The sequence below is a fragment of the Gallinula chloropus genome, assembly GCF_964237585.1.
Source record: "Gallinula chloropus genome assembly, chromosome: 1".
In the NCBI taxonomy this organism is placed as follows: domain Eukaryota; kingdom Metazoa; phylum Chordata; class Aves; order Gruiformes; family Rallidae; genus Gallinula; species Gallinula chloropus.
This window is the reverse complement of record NC_140085.1, coordinates 96,996,222-97,019,331: the sequence shown is the minus strand read 5'-3', so window position 1 is coordinate 97,019,331 and position 23,110 is coordinate 96,996,222. Positions and strand designations below refer to the sequence as shown.

General features: G+C 38.6%; 1 protein-coding gene across 1 annotated transcript in view; it reads right to left on the bottom strand.

The window, feature by feature from the left end:
• Window positions 1-6,500: 6,500 nt before the first annotated feature.
• The window catches only part of ZNF654 (zinc finger protein 654), a gene marked incomplete at its 3' end in the record, with an annotated part of 42,819 nt that continues 26,209 nt past the window's right edge, over window positions 6,501-23,110 (bottom strand). Inside the window, exons 4-9 of the mRNA XM_084278212.1 lie at window positions 20,828-20,963; window positions 16,575-16,777; window positions 15,667-15,806; window positions 10,802-10,943; window positions 6,814-9,214; window positions 6,501-6,508 (exon numbers count right to left, since the gene is read on the bottom strand). Coding sequence (XP_084134338.1) covers window positions 6,501-6,508; window positions 6,814-9,214; window positions 10,802-10,943; window positions 15,667-15,806; window positions 16,575-16,777; window positions 20,828-20,963 — 3,030 coding nt within the window. The remainder of the gene's footprint in view (window positions 6,509-6,813; window positions 9,215-10,801; window positions 10,944-15,666; window positions 15,807-16,574; window positions 16,778-20,827; window positions 20,964-23,110) is intronic.

The following is a 23,110-nucleotide window of genomic DNA, read 5'->3' as shown; positions in this document are numbered from 1 at the left end:
CTTTGAATGCTAAGCAAAACAAATGAGAAATTACTGACTGCAACACTAGGAAATGCAGCTGTAAATTTTACAGTATTCTGTACAAGTTGCTATTTTGTAGGTGGGCACCGTCACAAGCTACAACTCAAATGACACTGGCTGTGGCATTAACTCACTTTACCACTGCTACCTGACGCTAAATTTTCCAACAAGTCAGCTTATATAGCATTGATTATGGGGATAGATGAAGATGATATGTATGTCCTGAAAGAATATATTAAGACAACCAGACAACAGTAGCTAGTTGCACATATAGCATACTTGGAAGTCATACCAACCAACCAACCTCAAAGCTGGCATTTGGCTCAAACTTCTGCAGACTATTTCAAGACCCTTTGGTCTGTCCAGCTGAGTCTCATTGTTTGGTGCACCCAGGCACCCCAACCTCTCCTTGTGCTCAAAGCTATTTACTCCTCACAACCCAGCTGTTTAACACTGGACGCCAAACTTTTCCTGCCCTCTTTACTAGCTGCAGTAACCTGTTGTGAAGTGGGCCCCTTACAACGCCGCTCTGGGCTACCAACTATGGGTACAGTTCTACCAAGAAATTGTTCCTCTTGCTTGAAAAACTAGCATATCAAAGGAATTAAAACAATATCCAGGGCATAAAAGCTTACATGTGGTGTGTTCCCATATTTTGCAAAGAATTATCAATGGCTTATGTATACAGTGCCATTTGGGTATTTTGCCTGCAAAGCACACTTCCCATAGCGCCAGAGATTTGAGAACCCTTGCCCTTACATCTAAAACCTTAGTAACGTTCTTTGTCAAAATTGTACAAAGTAGAAAATAAGGTAAATTTGAAGTAAAAAGCTACATTTAAAAAATCACCATTCAAAGCCTGTGAGAACAATTCGCAGGACTGAATAATATATCCCAACAATCCACCATTTTCAAGAAGTACTGAACTATTTGAAGCAAAAAGCAGTTACATTGTCTATATCTCTGGACTGCAGCATTCAATCAAGGAGAGTAAATAAAGGAATGGGAACAAGTGGCACCACCCCAGAGTGTACTATCTCTATTATCAGCACGATCAGAAACAAACAGAAGCTCACGGAAGTGAAACAAGTGAGACTGGGCTCTAGGTATTGGTGCCAACCGATCTCCTGAAGAGGTCTAGGCCAGCATTTGGCACTTGTAATGCGGGGCAGCTGGAGAACTTCAGTAATTTTACACTGGAGAAAGGCCAGCAACTAGCAGCAGAGGATTCTTACAGCTGCTGCACCCAGCCCTATCTCTGGCACCGACTGGCTTTCGAGCCCTACGCAAGTTTCAGAGCGGTTAACACCCATTGTGTTTTGCAGTCTTCATCCCCCAGGGGTTAACACCATACAAGCCGTTAAAACGAACGTGGGTCCATAGGTTACTTTACACGCCACGTGCAACTTTCCCTTGCAAGCTTCAGTACACTCTTCCCAGCCCCTACCACCTCCAGGTACACCCTTCAACCTTACGCTGTTCTCCACACACGTTAAAAAACCACCACCTGCACCCTCCACTACCAGGTCAGAAGCTGCAGGGGCCTGTCCTGACCCCCAGATCCGGGCTGACCGCTGAGCACATTCCCATTTCCCCCGGGGTTCCCACTGGTTCCCTTTCTTGAGGAGCGTACCGATGCCCGCCGCTTGTGAAGGGCACGGGCGCATGCAGTGACGGCAAAGCCTGCTTCCCAGTGCGCCTGGCTGACTACTGAAATAACTGATCCTAACGTCGCCGGTGGGCTGAAGATGGTTTAGGGCCCGTCAGACCACAGGAGCGGATTGCTGGGTCTCAGGCTCAAATGCGGATGGAAAGCTTTTCCTGCAGTTGGTGTGTTCTTCATGCTTCAGGCTGATGCCCAAACAAATAGCTACTCTTCCCCCTCACACACAGACATGCTTGCTCCCTTACCAGTTACCTACTTGTCCAGAACCTGTAACAAGACTGTGATTTTTTACATCCTTCACTAACAGGTCCCGAATTTACCAGAACATTTAATTAGCTAGGAGGAAGAAAAAGGGAAGAAAAAAAAAAAAAGTATTTTCCTTGGTAATCCTGGGTGTTCTGGGATACACCCAAATAAATTTAAGTCTATTCAAATCCAAATGTCCGCAGAGGTGGAACAGTGAGACCTGGCAGCTTCACAGAGGTACTGTGTATCTATACAACCAAACAGAACACGGTAACTATAGACAGGGCAGTAGTATTTTCTGAGCGATTCCCCAAAAGACAAGATCAATGTCTATCAACAACAAAGACAATGTTTTATTGAACAAATCTATGTACAGTACAAAAAGGTTTTTAAAATGAAACACTACTGTTGATTTATTGCAGTTTGATGGCTCAGTTTTAATTTGTACTCTCATATAAAATGCAAAGTAAAATAATTTAACATTCAACAAGGAAGCACAAATTTCCTTTCTTGCTGAACCTGTAACAGCTTTTACAAATTAACAGAGTCCCAAAAATGCATACACTGCATTTAATCAGAAAGGTGTTATACAGTACCAAATAAATTAAGAAAATAGTAACACTACCACCCCCTTTGAGTCTTTTGTCCATACCACCGGTGTTAAGCAATAAAATAAATGAGTACAGCTGAACCTTCAATGTGATATCAAAATCACAAAGTTTAATGTTATAAATTATCCAAACTATACAATTTATATAGTTTTAACGAATATGGCTAAATAACCAAAGTACCAGTGACCTTTCCCCACAGATATGACCACTTTCAACCTACTTTAAAGTATTTTCTTTGTGAAAAGTGCCTACTGAGCGGCAACTCTTTGAAAATTAGAGCTTGTATGACCTTCACAGTGAAGTCTGATCAGGTTAGAGTAGACAGGCTTAAAAGGGAAGTCCAGACCCAAGTTATAGCCACCCAGAGGAACGTTGCTAGGACGCGACTATCAGCAGTGAAATGCACAAACTTTGATCCAACAAAGCTCCTAAGCTCATGTATAACTTCAGGCAGCTTTAAGATATTTGCATGCTTACATTACACATGTACTTCAGTAGTTACTGAACCAAAGCTATACATCTTGAAGAGGTATTTCCAATTATATCATACAATGCTTAATGCCTGGGGGAAAAAAAAAAAACAACAAACCACTTTCAATTCTAGATTTGGAACCTTTTTCAACCTAGAAGTTGCAGGCTTAGTATGGGGTAATATTAAACATCCTAAAGAATCCTTAAAAAGCATGTAGAATTATCCCCCACTCATTACAAGCACCTTGTCTGCTACTAATTGAAGTGGCTTAACACTGGAACAATCTAAGAATACCAACAGGTATTCATGAGAGCAGTTTAAATAAAATGTCTTGTGAAGTAAAAATTAATTACTGAAACAGAAAATGTTACCACCCATTGCTACTTTAAATCAATTTAGCGTATTTCTGGTAGGTGTTAGGTGATGCTTATGTTCACCTATGCACTGGGACAGGCTGCCCAGGGGGGTTGTGGAGTCTCCCTCTCTGGAGATATTCATGACCCGCCTGGACACCTACCTGTGCGACCTGTCCTAGGGAACCTGCTTTGGCAGGGGGGTTGGATGTGATGATCTCTGGAGGCCCCTTCCAACCCCTACGGTTCTGTGATTCAGTTTTCCAGTTCTCCAAAGTGTATACACTGAAAACACATGGCATAAACAAATGGTGGTGTCCAAGAAAAGCATCTTTGAACAAAAATGAGTTTAATGCAGGTACAAAAAATTATGGTCACAGTTTATGCATGTACATAGTTGCATTTATCTACACACTTGAACCAAAGAAAATACAAGTCTCAATCATGTTCTTAAAGCATCTTCAAACACATGGAGCTCCAGGAAAAGGCAAAAAAAGCACCAAAGATTAAAGGTACATTTAGAAGACTTTTACACAAACACTTCTGTCATATCTATTGACTGAGTTTTCAGATTTTTAAAATTGGAATATTTTAAAACTAACCTTTCCCCCCCCCCCCAATATATTGATGCAAATTTAGCTCGATTAACAAAGTTAAGCAAATAAAGGGAGCCTGGGAACATTCAAGATAATAATTGGGTCCTTAAAAATTAGTCTGTAACTTGAAAGCAAAAAATGTGAAAGTGCATTTGGCTGCTAAGGTCCCCATTAATTTTATGTTAAAAACTTTAAATGTATTTATATATGCAAATATATAGAATGTGTGTGTATACATTTATATATAATGGCAATTCTTTTAAATAACTTTTTTTGCAACTGCAAAAAAAATTCTTTGGTGCCTCAAAGGTCATACAAATCTGGGAAAGCAGGCCAGTCATCGCTATTAATGTAATGCACACATACCTGTGATCATAATTTTATAACCTTTTACATTAATCCAACTCAAAGTTAAGGCAAAAATTTTTTAGAATTCAAAAGAGCATGATTTTTAATGTGAGTTCTTTTTACCTCCCAAGTGGGGAAACAGAAGCAGAATTAATGCAAATACCTGTTTAATTTCACAGAGGATTATTAGCAGAGGCATTACTGAGCTATTAAGTTCCAGAACTACTTGACAGCCTATTTTACAATGAAACTCTTAGGTTTGCAAGTGTGAGCCATTGCTAGAAGGAACAGATCTTATATGTACCTCTTGATTTTTTACTCATTAGTTTTTATGTATCTGTTGATTTAAGTAAGTTGATCACCTGATGCTATACGAGCACTGTGACGAGCTACTCAGTAAGTGAACTAGCTGAGCAGGAACAGCTGGGTCTTTGCTGTCATGCATGTCTGTGATGACTCCACCTGTATGCACCAGTTTCCACCACTGTACCTTCCATGGCTACAATCACATTAAAATTTTCAGCTACCCGCACAGAAGAGGATCCCAAATAAAACGCTTCTAGGTGGCAAGACAGTGTAAAAGATAAACCAGTGGATAAATTAGCACAGTAATGAGACCACGTGCATGTTTGCCACACCTCTGTTTGGGGTGGGAAGACCAAAAGCGACAACAGCATCTGTTCGGTTTCCAACCATCCTGTATTTCAACGTTACGTACAGAGCCGAGTGACTCTCCGGAGATATTCATGACCCGCCTGGACACCTACCTGTGCGACCCTGTCTTAGGGAACCTGCTTTGGCAGGGGGGTTGGACCCGATGATCTCTTGAGGTCCCTTCCAACCCCTAAGATTCTGTGATTCTGTGATTCTGTGACTCAACCTTTCTCTCTTCACATTCTGATTGTTTCTAGGAACAGTCAATTTTGGATAAAGTGCTTAACATTTAAATCTAAGTCCTTCACTAACTCCTGGGAAAGGCTATCTTTTCAAGAGCTCCTACTAGATAAGAGTTGCAATGTGCCTTAAGGTTGAGTCAATACATATTTTCTCTTTTCCTACAGACAATAAATAAGTCATTACAGTACTGAGTTGGGACCTACCACCATGAAGCAGTATCACATAGGTGAAACAGGCTCTTCCTGATCTTTTTCCCTAACATATGTTTTGCTTTTGTCTGCCTTTTAAAAACTTTTTTTCTTAAATAGGAAGTCATCTCAAGTTCTTTTCAGTCATCCCAACAGCTGAAGGACCTTTGTATTTGCATAAAACTCATTTAACTCGGCCCTCTAATGCAAGCTTGCCCCCGCTTCATGTTCTGTATTTGTTTCAATCTGCTTCTGTTAGCATCCACACAACCTGTGCACATACCGCCTTCTATGAGGTCTTCCTGCACCTTCAATAGATGTTTTACAGGACTCTCTTCATGTACACCTTTACCACAGCCTTGGGAAGGGCTTCTCTTGCATGCATCTGATTTCCACTGTGCATAACTTTCACACTTAGTATCACATCAACTCACTTTTCCTTGCATGCTCTGTACTTCAAGTGTTTGGCTATTCAAGCATTCCATCCACCTCAGAATTCCTTCTGCATTCCTCTTTTTGGATTCCGAGTTTAAATGAGCTCCATGCTTTTGAACAGACAATGGAATCACATACTCAGACTTTGAGAAAAGAACACACAGTTCCTCTACACATTTCTTATCCATAACAATGTAACACCTTCTTGAATGATTCCTTCCCAGCTGTGTGGATTGATATCCTTTAGCCACACATTTTCCAACTACAGCAGCTTCTGGAATCATCTGGTTTTACTTCCATAAGGCAATTAACACCTCTGCTTTCTCTGCCTGCTCAACTGCATGCCTTGCTTTTCCTTAAACCTTCATGCTAGAAAGACTGTGCCCCTAAGCTTCAATCACATATTTGGAATGAACGTGGCTTTTCGGATAACTGGTACTTTGGGGATTTTGTAGCAACCTTTCTGGACTCAAGACCTGCAGAGCTCCTAGTACTCTTCTGTGAGCTTTGTCTAGAAAATGTGCTTTGTCTTTATAAAGGTCATGTTTTTCTTTAGTAATTTGAGACTGCTTTATGATTAAGGCCAACTGGGAAACAAACTGATGCTTCTTCATGTAGTGTTTTCTTACACCACTCCTCGTTTGAGACATTTTCCCACAACATTGAATCAGGCACCTGTAAAAGAGAATGAACACACTGGAATCAAAATGAAGACTAACCAATGAAAATCATTCTTTAACCTAAAACACTGATGATGCTTTTCAACACGTTTAGTTTCAAACATGCAAGGAAAGACAGAGCGAATTAACCCCTTCTGTTTTATGAGAAGTCTTTTCCATTAGTTACCTAACAATTCTCACCACCTCGGTCTTATTCTAAGCAGTGTGTCCAATTTGAACTTCCAATTTAGCAGGGTACTGTGATTTAACAGTCTAAGTTGTAGGATACTACAATTGCTTAGCAGTTGTTGTCTGACTTACCTATTCCATCAGACTGCCTGTTTTCAAAGACCATTTTCTGCCTGGTATCTACCTCCAAACAAACCAACCCAGAAGGACTGTAGGACTTACTTTCGTCATCTGAATCGAATCCAAAGAGCGTCTGACACTTCTTTTGTGCAAGGTGAGCCTCAAGTGCTTCTGAATTACAGTAGATGGTCAAGCAGTTGCCACATCTAAATCTTTCTGTTGATTTGCTACAAAGTTTGTCTTGTTCAGAATGAGCATCTACTTCATCAGTCAAAATTTTTCTACGTTTTGGCATGCTAATGTATCGTTCATCAAGGTAACTGGGAGGCAATGGTCTGACATAGGGTTTTGTTAAGATAACACCGTAAGAAGTATTCTCTGTTGTTGGATTTGGTTTAGAAGGTAATTGCGAGGCAGCAGCATTGTTCTGTGGTGTATCATGACAATTCTGTAAAACTGGTAACACTGACCCATTTTCTGTCCTTGTTTCATCAGCCACTCTGTCCAAAGGTGTTTCTGATGACTTTGATGATGTCTGATCTAGGTCACTGTGCCCGTTCACTAGTTGGTCACTAACAACATTACAGTTTTCAGAATTTGGCTGTAACACAGGTGTCTTTTGGTCTATCAAACTTAAAACTGTAGTGCTACCCTCAGATGAACTTTCATTTCCATTGTGAATTACATTGTTCGCTTTCTTCTCACCACTTTGAGTGTATGTCTTTGGTTCTGTAGAATCCTTTCGTGACTTCCAAGTTGGAATCGGCATATCTACAGTTTCTTTTTCATTAACAGATTCATCATCATCTTGGTAACTACAAAGTTCTGAAGGATCATCTGAAGAATCCTTTTCGCTTGCATCTTCTGAACACTCTGTTTTATTTAAATAATGCTGAGCCTCATGTTCGTACAGCAAAGGGAGCTCCTCAAATAGCTCAGAGCACTCTGCAAAATTGCACTGAGCTTTAAAAACAGTATGACTTTTTGCATGTTCTGCAAGCTCAGTCAACAGCTTAAATCTCTGATTACAATTAAACTGTAAACAAAAGTAAACATTTGGATAGACATGTCTCTTCAGGTGGTCTATAAAATGTTGGGAATCAGCAAATTTTCTCTGGCAGAACCGGCATTTTCCTTTATTCCATTTCATGATGTGCTGCTGCACCTTCAAATCAGTCGGATGAGCCTTTCTCGCGTGTTTATTGAGGAATCTTATCTTTTTAAACTCTCTAGCACAGCCGTTAGCAGGGCACTTATAGCTTCCTTCTTCATCCATAGCATCCATGTCTTTTTGAGGGCAAAAAGCACCATTCACTTTATGCAGAATAGGTGACTCTTTGCTGGAGCTCTCATCTTCCGGTAAACTTTCTGTACTTAAAGCATCAGGAATATTATTAAAACAGCTGTCACTACTATTTTCAGTTGCATCATCCTGGTCACTTAGATGGTTTTCCACTGCATCAAACACCTGTCCTGCATTCTCTTCCTCCACTTGGACCACCTGGTCAGCAGTTTGAACTACGGCAGTCTCTGGTTCTTTTTCTTTGGAACCATCAGAGTTCCCATTTTCAAGAGAAGGAGAAACATCGGAACATTCTAGTTCATTAGGAGCAGGAGCCTGCTGACTAGCCTCAAGAACTGCAGCAAGATGTTGCCTTTCTATCTTCCTGACATGATTCTTTAAGTGCTTCAGCATAAGTCCTTTTTGCCTGAACTTTCTGGTGCAAAGTACACAGGAAAAACTGCCCTTTTTTTGGTGAGCTTGTGCGTGCTTTACAATGTGACCACCAAGAAATTCCTTGTTGCATATCACACAGCGGTGCATTGGTACAGTTTGATCTAACATTTTAGATGCCTCGAGAGCTTCATGGTTCTTTTTGGCATTACCTTTGGACTGGGCTTCAGAAAGGTCTTCAGGGTCAAGCTCCCCATTGCTTACATCAGTCGAACAGACACGCTCCTCGCTCAGAGCCCTATACTCTGCCATCTTCTCTGCATTTGCAGCAGAGTTCCCCAGTGTACTTTCACTTAGGCCAAGGAAGGCTTTATCCCCCAGCAACGCTAAACAATTCTGCTTGATCATCAAGAAATTCCAAAACTCGGGATCAAAAAACAAACCTTTTTTCAAAATAGGGAGCAATTCAAAACGTACGCGGTTTTGAACAGAACTAGTGCACTCATTGTATTCTTCATCTGCACATTTATATAAGTGCTCAACAGTGTAGTAAGATTCCAAGGTGCGCTCAAGAAAAAAGATCGAAAGAGCACAAATTCGGAGGATCTCTAAGTCATTTGGCAGAAAATGAGCAATTGCTTTATAAATGAGACTCTTCATGGTGGGATCTTCACGGAGGTCCAACTGTAGAGCACATCCACATATCTCAACACATATCTGAAGACCATCTTCACCAACCTGCAGAAAGGAAATTACAGTGTACATAATTATAGAGCATACATAATGCTGTTTTCCCTATGGGCCTACAAACGTTTACAGCTTGAAAGTAAAACGAAAAACATCAAGATCCCATATATTTATATTCATCTACCTGCAAAACAGTTAGGCATTCAGAAAGCACCCTGCTAGTAAACTTCAACTAAAGGCATAACAGCATTTTAAAATAATGCTCAAGTAAGACTAAAAAATACAGATACAAAACCGCTCAAAAATAACACCTGGTTTGTGCTGAAAGATACCCAGCTACTGTCAACAAAGCTTCAGATACTTCCACCATGTGCAGTTCTACACTCAAAATCAATTCATTACTTGGGGATATAAAACAGGACTGCAGCAAATCCTACCTGATCTAGCAGTATCTGCTGTCCGCATTTTCATTACCTATGCTGTTTCACGTTATAATTGGACAGTTACTCTGTATTTTGTCCTGTTCTAACTCATTTACGTTGCACTGCATAAAAGTACAAGCTATAAAACACTGCCCTCAATTTTGAAAAGTGACCACCAGGGAAACAGTAAGAACCCACGGCCAAGCATTCCAAAAGGCTTGTTTTTTCAGAACTGACAAACATTTTGTTCAGCCAGCAGAATCCCTATTCTACACTTTGGGCTGAGGGCCCAGGTGTTAGCATGCAATTCAGAGGGATGGTCAGAAACAAACTGCCCAACAGGTAGCAGATTGAAGTAAAAAGAGTCTCAGTAGGTCTAGATATCACACCTACCTATATTTAAATGTGTGTTAACAAAAACATACGATGCTCAATATGCAGAGGGCTATTAAAAATATGACAATTTGGATGCAAATACAAGTAAAAGTTATCCACCACAAGTAGTTTAGAATACACACTCAAGATTAAAATATTGAACAGTAGCAAATTGTTCGATTCAGAACCATAGAGCTGCACCCATGACAAATAATTTCTAATTCCTTTAGGGCATAGAATAAGAAGGAGCTCTGTTCACTCAGGTTAATGATGGAAACGACTTGCACTCCTGTGTCCATTTTATCTTTTGCAGACATTTGTATGGGACAGTGTAAGGCTAACATCTGAAGCATGAAAGATAGCACGTTTTTCTGAAGCAAAATTATGTCTTCTATCTTAGTCTAGCTTTTCCTTTATGTTACACTTAAGTAAGCACTTCTTCAGATTTCATTAGAACGTGGGAAAGAATTCAGAATTTAACAGGGGTGAAAGGCAGCCAGCTGAAAAACCCCAACAACTGATGCATCTTTCACATTTACTCCATGGGTTTATTATTAATTTCCCTACTTGTTTACAGAGGATGACACTGCTCAAACTTACTGCAGATGGAAAGAGAAACTCGCGATAGTGAGACACATGAGACACACAACAGACTAAGGGCATTCATAATATTGAAGTGCATTCTTGGAACTTGACAAGATTTTTCAGATAATACTGTGACCTTCCCTATACCCTCTTAAATTTCCACAAAACGTGGCCATTACACAATATAAACATCACATCTCTTTAACTAGTTACAAAGAAAAATGGGGGTGGGGTAAAACAAACAAATAAAACTTACTTCATCCTTAATGACTTTCATGAAAGGGAAAATTACTCTGACATTTGTAGCAATTCTTAAAAGCTGGTAGCACTGGTCAACAAATACTTGTTTTGATGGGTTAGATTTAAGCTGCAGTTTACTCCAAATGAAGATCAGGTCCCTAAAAGTACAGAACAAAATACTTCAATTAGATTTTTAGAACTACCACTGAGTACGATGCATTCCTGAGAACAACTATTTGCATATTCTGTAACTAAAATAATATTTGAAGGTGTAATACCAATCTAATTAACACCACAGCTGTACACAATGTGCACAGTGGAAAAGACAACTTAATTACTTTGTTAAAGCATTCAGGGTGTCTCCTATTACTAAGCCAATTACATATTAACATATTCAGCTTAGTACCAGAGAACTGCGTAATAAAATCAGACGCTACCGCATCTAGCCCTTAGCACTGCAGCCACAAACATCAGGCTGAACAGCAAGCTTGGTGTGCTCTTGGGGTTAAGTTACTTTCAGTGCAAGGATGGGATGAGGAGTCCTTCAGGAAAAGAAGTGTTGGAATGTGGAAAATGGGAGTGTTGGAGAAAGCTAGCTTCTGATATGGCTCACTGACAGGAAATACTGATGTTCTCCAGTTATGCCTATTACAACACTTTTTATTTCCTTTCAGTGCTGTCATCACTGGTTTCTCTAGCCAATAGCAGTTACATCAATGTATCAGGCTCCAGAGCTATTCATATATCTCTAGGGTTTTCACTCAAATAACTTTTATGACTGACAAGGAGAAAGGTAATAATAGATTGCTTGACTCTGCAGCAGAGCTCCTACACAGGTAGTGTGTCTGGTGTATAAAATACAGCTAATTGGAACTTAGAGCCTGCAATTTCTATGCACTTGAATTCTGAGACTCAGAAAGGCAACTGAACTTAACTTTTAGATGTTAGAAAACTTGCCAGCATAAAGATTACATAGAGGAGAGGAGATGTCATTGGGGTTAGGCTAAAATCCCACCATAACACTACAAGGAAAACACAGGACCAATTGACTTTGATTTTCTGAAGGAAGACACATTTTTTATTCCACCAGCCTCCTCCCTCAGAAAACACAAACCTAGTTTCTGACAAAATATTTGGTTAATCTTCCGGAGCCTCTAGTCTGTGCCAGACAGAAATCAGACAAACCTTTTGAGTTTAGGCCTGTCTACTGCCTGCATGAAGGGAAGTGACAGAACGGCTTATGACAAAACACCAGCTTCACTTTTAAATTCAGGACAGCTCTATAACTAGGCTTGAAATTTTAAGAGCTAGGCAAGAGAGCTCGACTGATTTCTTTCATTCAGAAACCAAGAAAATTGAAGTTGAAAGAAAGACAGAGCTTACATGGGGGAAACTGTGAAAAGGGAGCTCTGTAAGCAGCTCTACCCACAAAAAATTAGTCTTACAGGTTTTCTAAAAAATCAAGCTGTCCACTTCTGCCTTTCCAAGGCTGGAAATCAAAACTCCTGAAGATCTTTGCAAACTTCACGTACAAGTTTGAAACTAGTCCCTTTGTGCACCAAACCATTCATATAAGAATTCAGTAAAAGCCTCAAGTTGAAGTACAAAAGCATGAACTGAACATTTTTGCTGTTACATGTTACAGCAGTTAAGTAATAGCACCTCTTCTCTGCTTGGTCTCATGCCATTTCACAGCAAGCCACTTCATCACTAATCCCAGGGAAGAATTTGAGAAAACTCAAATTATTCTTCTGAGAGATGAGTGGTTGAAGTGGCTTGCCATGTGTTCAGCCAAGTGTGATGGCTGGCACAAGGAAAGAGCTGAGAAAGGAATGGATAAAACCAAAACTAGAAGGACCTGCTCCATGGGTGAAGAGCAAGCTGTTAGATCAGGTTAACCACTATTTGACTAGATCCTGATGTGGAACAGTATTTTAATCTTGTTCTTCTCAAGCACATTTCTGACTTTGATTAAGGATTAAAGTATTGTTAAGGGCTGACTGGACTCTATTTCAACCACTTAAATGCTCTGGATATCAACATCAATGCTGAAGTCAGCAGCACCTGAGATATTTCAGTGTCACTGACCACAACACAGATGATAAACTTGGGATATTGTAGGCAAAGGTAGCTTTCTGTTTGCTCAATCGTAGCAGCATATAACATTAATAACATTTTCTTCTTGGACAGTGTAACTTAGGTTAAGCACAGCTCTCAGTATGAGCTATTTTAGACATGTGTTGGGGCAATTTAAATTGTTACTGGGAGCACTTACAGAAATGTTATGGAACAGTTCAATCTGGGACCGAGGAATTGAATAAATCTGAGGAAGAATCAAAAAAGCTGAAAGAACTTGGTACCTCTTCACCAGAGGCAACCAGATATTCCAGCCTATAAGATACAAGACTCAATGCATACCTCAACCAGATACATGAAAAAACTGGTTAAGCCCAGCCTACTTTACATCTAAGACCTTTGCTGTTTTTAAATTGAATGTCTGTCTTTCCTTGGGTATAGATGGCACACTTTCAAAAATAATATACAATTCATAAAAATTACCTAAAGGTCAAAATATGATCAAATGTGGGGGAAAAAAATCCACGACTTACTGGATTTAATACATAAAAATAATTTGTAAACAGCCAAAATAGCATTTTAAAATTGCCTAGCAGAAAAGACAAGCTATTCTGCTATGTCTGTTCCACCAAAACAGGAGGTTGGCTGTTTTCCTGAAGGGGCGTCACTTTTTGATACTAGAAGGTAATTAATCACATCATTATGGACTGATCTCTGACCAATACCTTGCACACAAATATTTCTAGTAAGACTAAGCACAGCTTGCTTTGTGATTCATTTGTAAGTGGACTTTCATGTCAGAAAAATAATTCAGAATATATGAATCTAAAATTTATTCTTCTCCTCAATAAGAACAGTAAGAGTTTTGTGACAGAGCTGCTTAAAGTCCATCTGCCTCAGAGATAATGACACCTAGTAGTTTCAGCACGAAGATTTCATATAGGCTGCTTCACATGAAGAGACAGCAAGTATCTGCTATTTACAACTTTCTAATCTATTTTGATATCTTAGCATGGCTGTTGGTGTTTGTGGCTAACTCTGCAAGGTCCTTAGTTCCAGACAAGGCAAGATGATTTATACTGTGCTGAAGGCATTAAAAAAATCTGCTGTAGGGAAAACCAGATGATGTGGGTTAATTTAATCTGGCTCCGGCTACTAACAAAGTTTTAATTACAGAATAGTCATGCTCTCACAAGCTTTGTTCCACTTTGCATTATCTATTAAACATTCTGTAGGTTTCTTGCTGAGTACATAATTGTTAAGGCTCAGCATCTGTAAAGAACGAAATAGCTGCTCTAGCTGCACAGATATAACTGCTCTCAACTCTTTCAAAGCTCCTCAAGTTGTATATTCTGAACAGAAGATTGTAGTACTACAGACGCCAAAACATTTTCCCTGATAAACAGATATCAAACAGTACTTTAGTCTATTCTGGAGTTTCATTTTTGACATCTACTTTGCCAGAATATAAGGACAGACATCTTGTTTTTAATAGCAATTTTCAAAATGGGTGATGTAGAATTTCATGACCAACTGGGTAAGAGCAAAGTTAACATGATACTACAGAAAAAGGTTTAAAAATATAGGTTTAATTCCAATATTTAAAACACACTTCTTAAAAGTCTGAATCCCCAAATTAGGAAGTACTGTGTAATCAGTACGTGTAGTGTAGACCTGCAAATTTGCTGCTAAGTAAGAAGTCAGGAAATGCAGCGTTTTAGGCAGGAATCATCAAAGTTGGATGCCATTCCAAAGTTGTTCACTGGGCTCACACAAACTATGTACCTTTTTGGTTGAACTTAAATCTGTCCTACGGAGACAGTCATGAGCACCGTTTTCTGGACTGACAACAATTCAAAAGGTTTTGATTCAACACAATCAATCACTCATCCAATAGTTAAGGAAAAATTTCATTAAACCAAGCATCTTTTTGCCTGACCTTCATTACTTCCTCAAGAAAAAAACCCACACCTTACTTTTCAATTCCCTGAAATTTGGAAACAGGGAAATCCTATATAATTCTAAACCTCACATTAGTTCTGCAGAGTAATAATTTGATATCTGTTGATTGGAAAAAAACTACCACCTTGCTCAGTCTTTTTTTCTTCAACTACATAAACAAGCAAACAAATTGAGCAGATGTTACTTTAGGCACAGAAATTATACAGGCTAACCAGAAAGCTTATCTTGCTTAGCCATTTTCCAGTCCCCAATGTGACGAAAATTGTTTTGAAAACTCTTTAGAAAAGGCTCCTTAGCCATAAAAACGCTCAGTTGTCAAGCTGATTGTGTATGAAGACATTCTTACAAAGTTTTCTAGAGGACCACCACTTATGTTACGTCTCTGTTTATGAAGTAAAAGTTGGCGTAACTCACAGCGCTATTTCAGAACCGTGTATTATCTTTTAGACACACTGGTAACATACTACAGCTTAGTTATTTGTAAGTAGTGTCATTTAACTAGCAGAACAACACGATATCCACATTGCCACAGAGTCTACAGACTGTATATTGCTGCACACTGCTAATAATAAATGCAGTATGTACAGGTATTTACAGCCTTAAGTATGTAAAGGCTCACCCTTCTGTTACTTTGAAGCAGTGTTATGTACTACGCAGGCTCCCCATGCACCCGAGTTTGTGTAAAAAGGCATAACAAAGGTACCAGGAACGTTTGAAAATCAGGTTAGAATGTTTTTATGTGGTATTTTAAACTTGAGCTACACCCCAAAGTTAAATGAGTTTCATGTTGGCAATAAGCATTTATTATCTGCTAAGCTGCTTCACCAGAAAGAAAGTATTTACCATATACAATACATGTCCCCATTTTGAAGCTGTGGGACTAGGAACGATTCACATAGCTGTAAGGCTAAGGTAGTCTTCCCTTCTTTTTCAGTGTTGCAGATGATCTCAATTCCACTCTTGCAATCAGTCCTCAACAAGTGCTATATAATTAAAATAAAATCAATTTAGATAAATTTGCTAACATGAAATAAAAACCTATCAGACCTTGCTATATTACAGAGGCTACTGAAAACTTCAGGATTTGCTATTAGCATAGGATTTCTTTGGACCAGCTTTTGTCTAGGTTGGTAAATAGAGATTTTGGAGCTATTTAGAGCTCTTATGTATTTCTCAGAGCAATGACAATCAGAGAAATTAAGAGACTACACAAAAGCACTTTTTTTTGCACAGTTGTGGCTTCTTCTTAAAACAAGGCCAAGAAAAGCACTGTTATTAAGTGCCATCAGTGGTAAAAGTAGGGCTACATTTAGCTAGAGTTGTCATTTTACATCCTGGGGCATCATTAAAAAAAGCTTACAGCTAGCAAACCCATATAACTTACAAAACACTGGAATGACATCAATTAGGTGCAAGTGCTTTTACTAGAATAATAGTCAACAGTAAAATAGTTCATACTCAATACATTGAAGTTACAAAATATTAAGGACTCAAGTTATTTAGGGAACATATCTGTAAGTAGACTTGACCAAAAGAGTTGCATTTAGGTCAACAAGACTTGTAGGCGTTTAACATTTAACTTTTCAAAGCTTAAGCCAGCACTGAGTTAAGCAACACCGACCGGTGTGGTTGCTGGATTTCATGACATTTGGTTCCACAAAAACAGAGTCCCATATGCTCCTCTTGACAACCTGCATACAGTAAGTATAACGTACCACTTCATTATAAAAACGTATACTGACAAACAATACCTCCTGGAATAGCTGATCTTCTAATGGTGACATATAAAGACAGGTGAAAAGAGCTTGATGGAAATACAGATCTTTACTGATATCTGGATGATTTATGCAAGATTTGATAAGAGCCATTGCCTCAGGGATGCGTTCACAGGCAATAAGGTATCTGGCACGCAGTTCAAAGAACAGTGGATTTTCAGAGCTTAAATATTTGTTAACTGTACAGAAAAGAAAGATTTAAAGGCAATTAGAATATGAAGTCCAAGCAACAAGTATATTTAAATGTAATGTTGTTTTTAATAGTGCAATGTCAACAAATAATATAAACAAGGCTCTGCTAAAAAAGCTATGAAATATTAATACCATCAAGAATCTGTCCTTCTGCTTGGAAACATAAATTGTTATTTTTCTTACACCAGTAATGTAATTCAGTATTTTGTTTCTAACCGATTAACACAAGGTGCTACAAAGGATTAGTAAAATATACACCATATAGAAGCAGGTAAGATCATTTCCTTCTTTATCAGCATTGCAATCTGGGTGATTGTCAGAAGTATAGGACTGACATCACTTCCAACACTATAATTATAAATATTTAAAACAACTCAGGATACTCATTACCCATTAAAATGGAAGAGATCGGAACGGTGGAAAAAGTTAACTACAAGCCACATGCCATCGCTTTAAGTAGCTTTGAACACCTTGACTATTAAGTGGAAAATATACTCTTTCTTCCTCTGAAAGTGCTACTGGGCACAATTCTTAAATCTAAATCTACATTCTAGCCCTTGATGTACGGAAATCTGCCTTTCAGATCTAAAAGCTAATCTTAAAGCTAACATTTAAATGAAACAGTTTCAACTGAGATACCCAAAATACTTAAGTAATTTCAAAATTTTTAAACACATAGAAGACATGCTTTAGATCTCTATTACAGAAGATCATAGAGATTCTAGTATCTCCTCGGATTAAAAGTTAAAACATCCCTCAAGGCTACAAAATACAATGATGCTCCTTTTTTTTTTGAGAATTGTTGGCAACTTGTTAAGTAAATGCACACTCTGAGGTATCAGTAGTGCATTAACATTTCTGTAATGTATCGGACAGTATGGCCTGATCTTCCTCTTGTGTTTTCCAACAGCTATCTGAAAAAGTTAACCTCCCCACAATTTATGGTGCATACCCTGTAGTACTGTACAGTGTTTCATACTTTTTAAAAAAGAAAAAAGAAAAGAGATTGCTAATCTAATGAAGTGAGCATGGGAAGTTTATACCTTAGAAGGAACTTGCATTAAGAAAGTTACAAGCAACTTAAAGTGACACTTGAAAGGATTAAAAAATAGAAGTGGTTATTGAAAACCACAACCTGAACAGACAAGAGCTTTTTCCCCCCCTTTTTATGTTATAAAAAGATTAGCTGCATAACAAACTTTCACATAATTTCTTTTCAAAGAGCACCTGATTTGAAAGACATTCCTTATGTTGAGGAACATTATTTCTCTAGCATCTTTCTACATAAACTAATGGTATTATATGCTAATGAACATGTAAGGAATATTATTCAAGGTAACATAAGGTTATAGATGAGATTTGTTAATAGATGTACCACAAGGTCCACCATAAGAGATCACATTCCCACTATCCATTAGCACTTCTGGGTTAATTAAAGGCAGGGACTGAAAGAAAAGCCAGTGTCTCATAGTGGTCATTAACTGTAAGAAAAAGTGATCATACAGAACAACCCTTAAAGCCAAGTAAAGGCCTCCCTTTTTTTTTTTTTTTTTTTTTTTTAAAATAACATACCTAAGATAATAAACCACATCATCAGTTCCATATTCGAACATTACCCAAAGGATTACTGAATACCCACACTGAAAAATTAGGTCAGAAACACATAGATTTTGCTATGTGTTAATGTTAAGAAAATGCTGAACATTAACAACTGGCTTTAACATCCTATTCCCTCAAGCCAGGGCAGACTAAAGTCCACAACACCGCAACTTACATCACTCCCACTTTCTGTGCAGGGAGGTCTCAGGTCAGTATGCCCTCCTTGCTCTGTAAAGGAGAATCCCACTTCTGACAGCATGAGCTCTCAGGAAAGGGGGTTTTGTATACCCTCCCAACACTGTTTTTAAACAGACAGTGAGTCCCAGCTACACCACTGGCAAGGACTGCGCTCCCTCCCTGTAGTGGAATGCCCCCTTTTCCCAAGGCAGCGCTTACAGCTCTTCTAACCCCCCCAAGCAAGAGACAATGGCTAACTATAGCAGCATTCAGCCAAGTCTGTCATATATTAAAAATGGTTTGGGGAAAACAACATCTATTCTTGTCCAGGCAGCACGTGTGGTGTGATAGATGCCTACTATCAGCTTAGAAACTAATTAACTGCTTTATATCTGAGTGTACAACATTCTCTTCTACATGTTCACGGTAGGCTGCCTTATTGTCCCTGATCTATGAGATTAATAATTGTCCCTAATCTATTAGATTAGATGGCTCCTGTTTCAACCCTGTCATTTTTCTTTAAACCCCAAGACTGCCTTCCTTAACCAGCCATCTCAAAATAAACTGCCACATCTCAAAATGCACTATAATTCATGTAAAGACAGACACAGCAAGGTTTGTCTCGGCCTAAGTTTCTCTGTGTAATTAATGAATCCAAGACAGGATTATGTAGTTCACACAGTATGTATTTATCAAAATGACTCTTGCAAGTAATAGTTGGTGATTCAGCAATAATAGGCAGTTTTCTTTGTTTAAAATAGTGATCCCTGAGGGAACTATATGGCCAAGTTTCAAAATATACTCCGAATACTGCCAGCCTATAAAGCAGCACAGAATGTTTGCTCTGAGTTAAGACTTCACAAGAATCAGATTTTAGAGGAAGTGAGACAGAAAGAAAAAGCTCCCGAAGGTATTATCTAAAATAAAATGTTTGTCATCACAAATGAGAAATGCCAAGGGGGTGTGTGGGGATATCAGAAGATAAAAGGAGGAAGAATACCTCAGCAGAGGGGGGAAGGAGATGTGGCCTGCAACAAAAGGAAAGAAAATGATCATCTAGTGACAACAGGCAGTCTCATTCCTACTCTGCCAGGTTAAAACTAGGTAGAAATCCCCAAACTGTTACCCATCATATAAAGGTTCCAAGATGATCAAGGGAATCATTAAGGCAAAGTACTGTACTAATTATTTTGTTGCAGAGATGAAAATTAAGACTTAACTTCAGATCGTAACCAGCAAAACTTCTGGTTTGTCATGTGATGCAGAACAAAACAAGGATAATCTTTATTTTGTTTCTGGAGGTATTTGACTAGAAGTTCATCAGATATGTAATAAAAATCATGGGTAAACTACGTTGCCTAAGTACTTGCTTCACAGAGATAAAACAACAAAGACTACCCAGTTAATCATGTTTATTTGCTATCAAAATACTTTCTCTAGTTAAGGAGGCAGCTTATTGAGCTGTTCTAACTTTATGGTGGTCCTCTTCCTCTCTCTCCTGAACAAAAACATTGTCACAAACACAGTAATGGATTTGAATCATGGATTACACTACAGTTACTAGAGAAGAACTACTATTTTCTATCACTGTCACTTAGAAATAACCTTTAAGTCTTCTGTGAGCAGTTAGCAAATATGTTGCATGAGATGTTAGTAAAGACTCCCCTCATGAACTTTCATAAACATTCTGGCAATGTTTCCACACACTGTTAAAAATTCTGGTTGACTTTGCAACCCGAACAGAAATCCTTCTCCCACTCCCCACTCCAGGGATTACATATGCATAAAGCAGCTATCAGGTGTAGTAGTCGCAGGCCTCATTCTAAACAGAACCAAGAAAAGCCACAAGTCCAAGTATTCACAGTTTAAAAGAAAAATTAAATGAGTCTGAATATCAGAAAACAGAAATACAGATCAGGTCCTTCCCTGATCATGTTACTTGAGTAGCCCAACTGAAGTCAAGTCACTCTTCACGCTCCTTCAGGGGTTGAACACCTGGATTTGCTAAATTCATTCTGTAAGTAACTCTCAGTAGCCTCTTGTTTCTGAATAATCTGATCTTCATACTATACAAATAGACTTAAACTACTAGCAAAGAAATTCAGTTTTCTGTCAAATAAAAAAGAAACCAGTATGTTTTACTGTATAGAAAAGTTACATTGTGTGCACTGTCAGCTGACAACACCTGACCCTAATACCAAAAAAACATTATTTAACACATTTTTCAGTATGCTAAAAAACTAACATGGGAAATGAAGTACCTAATTCCTGTGATACAGGCTTTGCTTTAAGAATTGCTTGTAATACTGGATCCTCCCATGGTCCACCATCTCGGATGATTCGAGTCACTAATTCCAGGTTCATATTCCTGTATCTATTTAGAAGGTTCTGACATTCCTACATGTAAAAAGAAAAACAATCAGAAAGAAGAAAAAAAAGTTTTCTGAAAATAAAGTTAGGCCATCCAGAAGATACAAAACAAGAAAACCTATGCATGTTTAAATATTTCTTCAGTTAACAATTCAAGCTACAAACTGTTTTACTGACCAGGCCTACACAAAGCCCTAAAGCAGCAACTTAAATTCTCTAAAAACAATCATGCAGAATTGTGGAAGCCAGAACCCTCATGTCTTCTATAGGAATGATGCAAGCACCTGTCATTTGCATAATAATGCAAACCCCCTTTCCTTGATTTAGAGATATTACTGGCATACACTGCAGGAGAAGTCTTCACCTCATGCTAGTCTGTACAGATTTAGACATGCTGATGTTGGATTTGTGATCCAGTGATGGGGTCTGAATTCTATGAGGGAAAAATTGAAATAAGCCACATGAATCACAAGCCCTCAAGCAACCTTATTTCTCCAAATCTCTACACAACAGAAATTATGCTTGCCCAAAATAATCTGGAGTGGTTTATCCACTCGTGGTTTTCACACATGCAAATTTACCCTCTCCCCCGTTATTTGGGGGTAAAAGCAGCAACATTAATCTTAACCAACAGTAGAACTTTAATCACAAGGTGTCCAATTTTGAAACCAAAACATGCAGATGAAGGATGGCTTCAATGAACACAATTAACTTCTTCACATAAGCTTTTTACTGTAATTTTTTAGTTTCATCTCGTTTTATGTTCAGACGAGTATGTTTGATGGTAAAAATAGTTAAGTAACTGAAACAATGGTTTTCACTTCCACTTTGATTACACAACTGACTCAAAAATTCTTTATCAAGAAAATTATGTAAAAATATATTTTAATACACTCATTGTTTAAAAGCCAAGGCTATTGAGCATTGCAATTCAAAAGCCTAGAGAAGAAAGTACTATACATCACCCTTTTCCCAAAATTTTGTCTAGTTCACTTGAAGAACATTTACTGCAGGACTGCCAGAGCATCTCATTACTCTTCTACAACACAGCCTACCCATTCCTGAGGTTGCTAAGCCACTCCTTGACCCCATTCTTCCACCAATTCTAATCAAGCATATAATTGCTGCTGGTTTGATAATTAAGGTAAGCAGTACTGACACATTAATTGGTAGCAGCAGTAACAAACAGGCATCAACCGAAAAATAACTACGGGATTGCTACTTCTCAAGCTGCAGTTCCATGATCAGCATTAGAAGAAGAAACCACCCTGTTTTTCATCCTTTCTTTCCCTACAGCAAAGTTTCCTCTCATGGTGGCCCAAGTGCTTGTGTTCCCATGCAGGGACCTCTCAAAATCAGTTTGGGTCAAAAACCCCTCAGAAACCAAAATAACAAAAAAACCCACAATCAAAAAACCTCCAAATTCATCTAACAAAGAAGGCAAGTTTTTAAATCCAGGATCATTAGTTTGATGTATTTGTATATAGCCATAAAAAACTGTCCCAGTCTTGCCCAGAGTATAACACTTTTAAACAGTGCAAGTTTATGTTGACTTGAAGAGTTCATTGAGATAAAGCTTCAACTTCAAATTTACTGTTTATAAACACAGGGGGCAATTGAGGTTTCATGTCATGAACTGCTATGCAACACTGGATAACAGTAAGTTTTCATTAGATATAATCAAGCAAAGTTTCCCTCTTTTATATGGGAAATGCACAAAATAGGTCTTTAACAAGACTAGTACTACAGAGAGAAATATACATTTTATTGAATCCAAGTAGATTCATAGAATCATAGAATTGTAGGGGTTGGAAGGGACCTTGAGAGATCATCGGGTCCAACCCCCCTGCCAAAGCAGCTCCCTAGGACATATCACTCAGGCATCCAGATGGGTCTTGAATATCTCCAGAGAAGGAGACTCTACCAGCTCCCTGGGCAGCCTGTCCCAGGGCTCTGTCACCCTCACTGTGAAAAAGTTCTTCCACATGTTGGTGCGGAACTTCCTGTGCTCCAACTTGCAGCCATTGCCCCTTGTCCTGTCTCCACAGACCACTGAAAAGGGACTGGCTGATTCCCCCTGCATCAGATAATTATAAACTTTAATTAGGTCCCCCCTTAGTCTTATCTTCTCAAATAGCAACACTGCTGATAAATGTACAAATAAATGGCTTTCC